The sequence below is a fragment of the Conger conger genome, chromosome 11, assembly GCF_963514075.1.
Source record: "Conger conger chromosome 11, fConCon1.1, whole genome shotgun sequence".
In the NCBI taxonomy this organism is placed as follows: domain Eukaryota; kingdom Metazoa; phylum Chordata; class Actinopteri; order Anguilliformes; family Congridae; genus Conger; species Conger conger.
The window spans coordinates 40,631,142-40,640,324 of NC_083770.1; the positions used below are offsets into that span (position 1 = coordinate 40,631,142).

Here is a 9,183-nt window from a genome sequence, read left to right on the forward strand (position 1 = left end):
TGTGAGTGCGTGTGAGAGTGCGTGTGAGAGTGCGTGTGAGAGTGCGTGTGAGAGTGCGTGTGAGAGTGCGTGTGAGAGTGCGTGTGAGAGTGCGTGTGTGAGCGCGCGTGTGAGAGCGCGTGTGAGAGTGCGTGTGAGAGTGCGTGTGTGAGCGTGCGTGTGAGCGTGCGTGTGAGCGTGCGTGTGAGTGCGTGTGAGAGTGCGTGTGAGAGTGCGTGTGAGAGTGCGTGTGATTGTGCGTGTGTGTGAGTGCATGTGAGAGAGTGCATGAGTATACATGCGAGTGTGTGTGTGTGTGTGTGTGTGTGTGTGTGAAAGTGAGTGAGTGTGTGTGTGAGTGCATGTGAGAGAGTGCATGAGTATACGTGCGAGTGTGTGTGTGAGTGTGAGTGTGAGTGAGTGAGTGAGTGAGTGAGTGAGTGAGTGAGTGTGAGTGTGAGTGTGAGTGTGAGTGTGAGTGTGAGTGTGAGTGTGAGTGTGAGTGTGAGTGTGAGTGCATGTGAGAGAGTGCATGAGTATACGTGCGAGTGTGTGTGTGATGGTCTTGCTCGGCCCCTTCAGGGAAAGTTCACCACAGCCAGTGACGTGTGGGCGTTTGGTGTGACGCTGTGGGAGATCTTCACTCTGTGCAAGGAGCAGCCCTACAGCCTGCTGTCCGATGAGCAGGTCATCGAGAACACTGGCGAGTTCTTCAGGAACCAGGGCCGACAGGTGTGTTCTGCTCTGTCACTCTTTCGCTCTATGTTCATCATAACACCGTCATTATGCCCTCTATTCATCATTAACACCATTACATCGTCATTAACTAGCAAACCAGACGTGTTCAAGACGGTGAACATTAGCTAATGTTTGCCAACATATTCACACTTTTTTATGTTTGCCAGAGATGTTGGCTAACCTTAGCTAACAGTGAGAAGGTAGTGCGTGGCACAAACAAAACATTAACCCTTGTTTTAAAGCCGTCCTATTCATTAATTTGCTTCTGAAAAAGTAGGTTCACTTTTTTTTTTTGTTGTTGTGAAGAATCTGGCACTGAGGGAGGACATAATGCCCCTAACCCCCCCCCAATTTCTCCACCCTCAGATCTTCCTGTCGGCCCCGCCCCTCTGCCCCCCCTCGCTGTTCGACCTGATGATGTGCTGCTGGAGCCGGGATGGCAGAGACCGGCCCACCTTTGAGCGTCTGCACCAGGCCCTGCAACCACACACTGCTGCCCCCCGAAGGACTGGGGGTCGCATGGCACCCCTCTACTAACCGCCCCTAACTTTACTCTCTCTCTCTCTCTCTCTCACACGGACACCTCTTTTTAAAAAAAGAAAGAACTCTTAATGGTGATGAACTTGCTAGTGAATAAGAGCAAGAGAGTGAGAATGAGCAAAAAAAGTTTAGAAGGAAAAGCGGAGAGATCGAGAGGGTGAGCAGGACTTCCTGAAAATGGCCAACATCTGCCTTCATCATCGATTGGCGTGAAATTATGATGGTTATTATTGTCATTTTTTTATTCATTGATTCTCCAGAAAAGAAACTCCCTCTCTTTAATGAGATCCTTCACCTATCTTGTGGTTTTATTAAAAAGAAATTCCGATGGTACCAATAAAAACCATCAACACTTTTCAAGCCTGAACGCGCGGTTAGAACGTCAACAGCAACTGGACTCTGTTGCCTTTTGATCCTGTGGTTTTGTATTGTAAAGCACTGCTGTTTTTAAATGTGTGTTTTTTTATTGTTTATGTTTATGTTTATGTTCATTATTAACCCCCCACACTGGAGTTAGCATTAGAATTACTGTGTTTTTTTTATTTTTATTTAGTATTTTGTTTTCTTCTGAACATGAATGTTAAACAGATTAGTTTGTATAAGGCCAGGTTTCAACCTCTGGCTGAAGCAGAACTACTGTCGTAGCGTTTTTTGAGGAGAGGGTTGGGGAGCCAATATTGGACTGATGTGTTATGGGCCACACTTGTTTATCTCTCTCATCATCCCCCTCTAATTTCAATGCATTGGTTTGAACCAACATCCCCCCCCCAGCTACACTGTGCAGTAGACCATGCCATTTTTCCCATATCTACAGTCTGGTCTGCTTCATGGTTGTGTCCATTGACTGTGTAATATTGGCCATACGTCTTGCCTATCTGTGGTACTAGAAACTAACAAAAATAGGGGAAACAACAAATAATCTAACTAATCGGCACATGTTTGGGGTTCCTTGAGCTGGGGATTCTGTAGTTCACCTTTACTGGGACCCCTTTGAAATAGGGGTCAGGTATATTGGGGTTCAGATAATTTAGGGGATTTTTTTGGGAGAGGGGAATCTCTGTCGTTGGCACATGCCCACTGAAGGAGAGCATCTCTGATGAGAAATCAAATGGCAGTTTCTAGTTTGTGTGTCCAACTCCATTTCCCCCCTTTTTTTATATGAATTTTCTTTTCTCAAAATTTTTGCCTTTGCTGTTGGCATTTTAAAATGTTTTATGTTTTATCTTTTTGCATGCATCCTCTGGGATGAACACATGATGAGCGCATTAGCATTCGCATTATCACCACTGAGATCGCCATTTATTGGCCTGTAGAATACAGCTACACAACATCTTTGTTACTTTCTGCTTTCTGTCACCGTCGCTGTCACTTTGTCATTGGCTGACTGTGTTTAAGGTACATGTTGGAGAGCCAATCAGGGGCCCGTGGGAGGCGTGGCTTTCTGGGGGCGTATTAGACATTCCTGATACTGGGATTTTTAATTGGGTGTTGTTGTTTGGGCTGGGGTACATTTTAAGCCCCATTGTGCAATACAATCTGCAGGGGGAAGGAAAGGGGGGAGGGGCTGGGAAACCACTAAACTCCATCTCCCAGAAGCCTTTGCTGAAATGAGCCTGTGACTTTCCTGTTATTATTGGGTTGGTTCCAAAACCCCACCGGCCAGCGAACCGGTTGCACTGGGCGGGTGTGGTTTCCACACTGTTTAAATCTGGTGCAGGAAACGGTGCCTATACTTCCTTTCTAAATGAAACGGTGCCTATACTTCCCTTATAAGCGGTTTGCAGCACCTTTGCCAGTACACATAAATGGAGCCAACCCTCTGAACAGGGAGGGTGTGTGTCTCAGCCTTTTTGGGAGGAGGGGAAGGAAGCGGTGTGTGTATGTGAGTGCAAGTTTGTGTGTGTATGTGTGTGTGTGAGTGGGTTTAGGTATTTGTGCATGTGTATGCAAATGTGTGTGCATGTGTGCGGGTGGGTGGGTGAGTTTTGGTGTGAATGCATACGTGTGTGTGTGTATGTATGTATGTATGTGGGTGGGTGAGTTTTGGTGTGCATGCGTGTGCGCATGTGTGCGTGTGCGTGTGTGCACCTGCCTGCTAACTGACTGGGTGATCATCATGGGGATGGAATGGAAATACCAACAAATCTTGATATAGCGACATTTCTTGTTTTCTGTTTTTCCTGTTGTTATTTTAATCCGGAATCTCTCTTTGGACTTGTGTGGCCATCATGTACATAGTATAGTCAGAATAGAGTTGTACAGTAATATATTGGGTGTTTAGGAGAACATTCTTCCACCATGCATTTTATTACATTTTCTCCTTTCATGAAATCAATCATTAAACATAAAAAGATCTCCACTTTACTGATTCTGATGTGTTCTTTTATGCAGACAATGGTTAAAAATACCGGGTGACTTATTTTAACACTACCTTTAATATTTGTCCTGTTATATTGTGCGTGTGTCTTTACAAGATATTCCAGAATGCAGATTTTATTTGTAATGCATCATATCTAGGATAATATATCTTCGCCTTCTACAGACAGTTATCTTCTGGATAACAGGAACTCAGCTGAACCAATTATGTTCTTATTGTTATGTCCATTATTTTACTCCATTATTACTGCTCTTCAAGAAATCTTCTCCACTATAGTCCTTATAGAGGACTAAAACTGGAAGCTTTCTTGAAGAACAGTATTTTTGAGGTGTTAGCTGATTTCAAGATATTTCATATAATTATAACTATTTCCAACATGTTAAATATTTAGAGAAAACTGAACTACAAACACACACATAATCTGTAGTCGAGGTTGTAGGATGAGAAGTTGCACCAGAAGCTGTTTTTCTAGACGTTATTACATTTTGACCTTGATACAGCGATTTTTGATTAAGATGCCACTCCGTGCGTGTCTCGTTGGCGCAGCCTGTAGAGCACTGACCGCATGCTCATTGCCAGCCGCGACGTCTGCAGGTCGTATCATTACATTACATTATATTACATTATCGGCATTTGGCGACGTACAGTTGTTTAGACTAAGCAGGAGACAATCCTCCCCTGGAGCAATGCAGGGTTAAGGGCCTTGCTCAAGGGCCCAACGGCTGTGATAGATCTTATAGTGGCTACACCGGGATTAGAACCGCCGACCTTGCGTGTCCCAGTCATTTACCCTAACCACTACGCTGCAGGCCACTATAAACCTCACACCTTTTACATCTCTCTCAAATGCACTCAACTTCATTATTATTTTATTTTCTATTTGTTTTACCGTTGCCGTGCAATTTTACTGCCCGCTAATTACATAATATTTACTGCTACTTATTGGGTAACCATTTTGATTTCAGAGGTATGTAAGTACTTTGAAACCGAAAAACGTATTTACATAGTACTTACATATGGTACTTACTGAGTACTCGCATGTTTCACGTACCACTGAAATCAAAGTAGTCACTTAATAATTACACAAGTAGCTGTGTATTTACCAAGTCAATGCTAGGTAACTGATGGGCTGTAAAATAAAGCATCACCACAATTAATTCTCTCTTGCTCTGCGCCTGTTTTTGAAAACAAATCAGCACAAACCAGCGGCAAACACTTAAATAACTACGCATTGTAAAGAGTGGTTGATCCATAAGCACCTTCCTATACACACACTGTACCAGCTTTTCTGTTTTTGGCCCAGAGAGGCACTGATGGCTCATGTGGAGACACGGCATACTGTGAACATCGCTTGTGCTAAGCCTGCCTGCTCTCCTGTCTGTAGGTCACAGCCTGACAAACCAATTAGCTTGTGTTCACTGGCTGACCATTTGAACAGCAAGCCGGTAATCAATCTTTCTGCTCGCGCGAGTTTGCTTAATTTATTATTTTCCATTTCCATTTAAATCAGATAAATTCAGATCTATTTGACCATTGAGTAACTGCACGGATTTCTCTCTTCCCCTACGATGGAACGATCCATGACGGCTGAGCATATACTTTTTTATTGAGGTTCAATCAATTAAAAAGGCATATGAATAGCTACCAATAATCAGGTGACTAAAATTATGGCTGCTGTTTATGTGTGTACAATATGTATCCGATGGCATTATGTGTGATTTATGAGTGCGTTTGTGTGCGCATGTACACGTGTGTATGCGTGTGAGTGCTTGTGCTTGTGAGCTGGTGTATGTGCAGGTGTTTGTGTGCGCATGTGTATACGCGTGTACGTAGGGGCCTTTGTGTGTTTGTGTGCATGAAGGAGCGAATGTATGTTCATGTGCAGCTGTGTGTCTCTGTGTGAACACATGCACACGTGTGTCTGTGTGCGAGTGTGTGCGTATGCACATGTGTCAGTGTGTGTCTCTGTGTGTGCGTCTGTGCGAGTGTGTGCGCATGCACGCGTATGTCCTTTTGGTACTTACCTTTTGGTAAGTAAGATAATTATTTTACTATTAACGGGTCCTCGAATGATATTTATGTTGTTGAGGTATTCCCACAATATTTTCAATAAAATTGCCTGTAGTTTAATCAGTTACTGCGATGTATTATTGTTATTTTGAATGTTCCAATTCTTTTTTTTTATGCGGGAAAATTACAGGTAAACGGGATAATGTCTGCATGTCTGTTTCTCAACGTCGTAGCCAGCTACATTAACATAACATCACATTACGGTTTAAAATATCACCGTCATTAATAGTATTGACAATTTGTATACACGTTTGATTCATTAAGGTTTAGACATAAAATGTATTATTGTTGCTCTTATTTCACTGCTATTGTATAAGCAATAAGTAGCGCCAATGCCAATTGTTTATTGACATAGGCCTAACTTACTGTCATTCAGACATCTTGGTATATGTTCCTTTATTTTCCATTAATATATTATTGTTGTTGTTGTTGTTGTTGTTAACTTGCCCATATTATGTAGTTGCCCAGCTAAGTACTTAAATAATAGAGCAGTTTCCACAATTATTATATTATACAATATTTACACACATGTTACCTTAAATTATATGAATGTACAGTAAATACATATACTTATTGTTCTGTTTTTTCTTTGTTTAGTACAATAATGACTGTAATGCCAGGCACACACTATAATTAGTACAGGTCTCTTGGTTACTTTCATACATTTCATAACTAATGTTACTTTGATATCTCCAGGTGATCAGCATGTGGAGGCGTGTGTATTTTCTCCCAGGTAGGCTACAGATGTACTTCCGAAGAGGTCTGTGAAGTCCTTGGCAAAATCGGAACAATACCAGTACTTCAGGAGACCCAGCAGTTGTGGCAGCATCTGACTGTCGGGAGATAGGCTGTGTGCGTGCCAGTTGTCACCTTCCCTCCTGCCCTGGCTATTCCAACTGCCCCAGTCCCAAGCCCAGTCTCCTTTAATACCTATGCATATCCACCGTGCTAATATTGTTACAAACAACAATATATAGTTATTCATTTATATTTTTGTTGCTGTTGTTGTGTTTATATGTTCATAAGAATTCATAAATAATATGCAATGCCCTCTGTAATGCTTGAGACAAAAACATTAATTTAGCTCAGTACACCACAATTTTATATTCATAAACAAACGATTCAAAGTGCAAGTTCTCATATTTTATTAAAGGGTATTTTTATGCATTCTGGTTTCACCATGTAGACATGACAGCACTTTTTTATACATGATTCCCCATTTCAGGGCACCATAATGTTTGGGACATATTTATGTGATGTAAATTACAGTCATGTTTACTGCATATTTTCTGTATGCATGACTGGTTGAAGTCTGTGACCCACTGAGACATGACTGTAGTCTTCTGTGGACAGTAGTCTCTGACACATCCACGCCTGCCTCCTGAAGGGCGTTTCTGATCGGTTGGACACATGTTTGGGGATTTTTCTTCATTATGATGAGAATTCTTCAGCTATCAGCTGTAGAGGTCTTACTTGGCTTGCCATGCCCTATGCCCCATTACATGTTCTCTCTCCTTAATGCTGTTCCAAACAGTTGATTTTGTTACAACTAAGGTTTGGCATAACAAAACAGACATTACAGACTTTTTATTTTAATTTTTCAGTCTCATAATGGCTTCCTTGGCATTCATTGGAACAACTCTGGCCCTCATGTTTAATGACAATAATACAAACCAAAGGCAAGAAAAAGCCTAGAAAAATATGGTGTTTATTGTTACTATGTATAAAACACACTGTAATTTCAATATGATGAAACCAAAGTCTGTAAACATGCCCTTCCCATGCATTTTTGATTACAAATCTAAAATTGTGGAGTACAGAGCCAAATAAAAAAATATGTCTTTGTCCTAAACATTACAGATGGCACTGTATATAGCATTGTAATCTTTTTTTGTGTATGTAATAAATTGCAATAATTGATCTAATGTCAGTAGTGATGTAATGTCAGTTCTACATCTAATGTAGAACTTTCCACATATTGTTATACACTGCTATTTTCACATACATACTACTGTACTACTTTTATGTTGCCTCATTGTGTAAGTGTAAATATGTTTATACGGTTCTGTACTTTAATAAGCTATACCCTTCACCTCAGTTACATATTTTGCATCTTCTATTTGACAATATACACTCACTTTATTAGGTATTTATTAGATGTATTAGGTCTTCTGCTGCTGTAGTCTATCCACTTAGAGGTTTGACGCATTGTGTGTTCAGAGATCTGTTCACTGATGTTATGTCCAGTTATTTGCATTACTGTCACCTTCCTGTCAGCTTAGACCAGTCTGGCCCTTCTCCATTACCTCACTCATCCTCAAGCCATTTCCGTCCGCAGAACTGCCGATCACTGAATGTTTGTTTGTTTTTCGCACCATTCTGAGTAAACTCAAGAGACTGTTGTGGATGAAAATCTCAGGAGATCAGCAGTTACAGAAATACTCGTACCTGCCCATCTGGCATCAACAATCATGCCACAGTCAAAATCACTATTGGTTGATATGAACATGAACTGAAGCTCCTGACCAATATCTGCATGATTTTATGCATTGCACTGCTGCCACGATTAGGTAATCGCATGACTAAGTAGGTGTACAGGTGTTCCTAATAGTTCCTAAAGTTCTCAGTGAGCGGATATTTTGGCAATTGTTGTCTGTATCTGTGTGCATGGATAGTAGACAAGTTGTAAATATTGTTCTCCTTCAGTTGCCATAAAAACTTTTACCCAACATCCAACCAGCTGCCTGCCTTTAATTTTATTTCCTGCTTGATATTATTCATTTGAATGTAAAGTTTGTCAGGATTAGAAGATATTAAATTATGTACTTCATTATCTGTCACGACCTGGCTCAGTGGCCGTGACAAAGAGGGAGACGCACACTGACGCATTTAAAAAACAAGGTCAAATTTATTTGAAATAACCAGTTAACAAAAATGTGTAATGTGAAAGTTGCATCAGTAGTGTGAGTGAGTGGATGTGTGAAAAGTATGCTGAAGCAATGTTGTCTGATGCAAACCCAAAAAGAACCAACAGGTACGTGGGAAGAGAGTTCCCTCCTTCAGACGAGAGTCAGGCACATTATCTGGTCACAGGTGCTCCCAATTGCGCAAATGACCTGGTACTCCGCCAACAAGGCACCTGTGAAGTAATGCCAGAATAAGTAGCACAGAGCAGGGGGCCATAACATATCCCTAATTTTAACAATTTGAAACAATAAAATTAAAAAACATTTACAGAGTTACAATAACAGCCATTAAAAACAATGTACTTAAAACAAATTGCATATTCCATATTCTTCAGAGTGAACAGTGGGGGACAAAGCCAAATTCCTTAATTGTAATGTGAGATAACTATTAAGTAGAATGATGGCAGAAAGGATTTCCTATCCATAGTGAAATGGAGCTGGAGATCTAATGACACAACAAACATGATTATGGGACAATTCTACAAGGAAATAGTTTCCATTATTTATGTCATG

The 9,183-nt window shown here is 41.1% G+C and overlaps 1 protein-coding gene across 1 annotated transcript in view; it reads left to right on the top strand.

Annotated features, from left to right (window-relative positions):
• Positions 1-3,621, top strand: part of ddr2l (discoidin domain receptor family, member 2, like) — a 27,628-nt gene extending 24,007 nt beyond the window's left edge. Inside the window, 2 exon segments of the mRNA XM_061261303.1 lie at positions 562-711; positions 1,084-3,621. Coding sequence (XP_061117287.1) covers positions 562-711; positions 1,084-1,254 — 321 coding nt within the window. The 3' untranslated portion in view covers positions 1,255-3,621.
• The last annotated feature ends 5,562 nt before the right edge of the window (positions 3,622-9,183 follow it).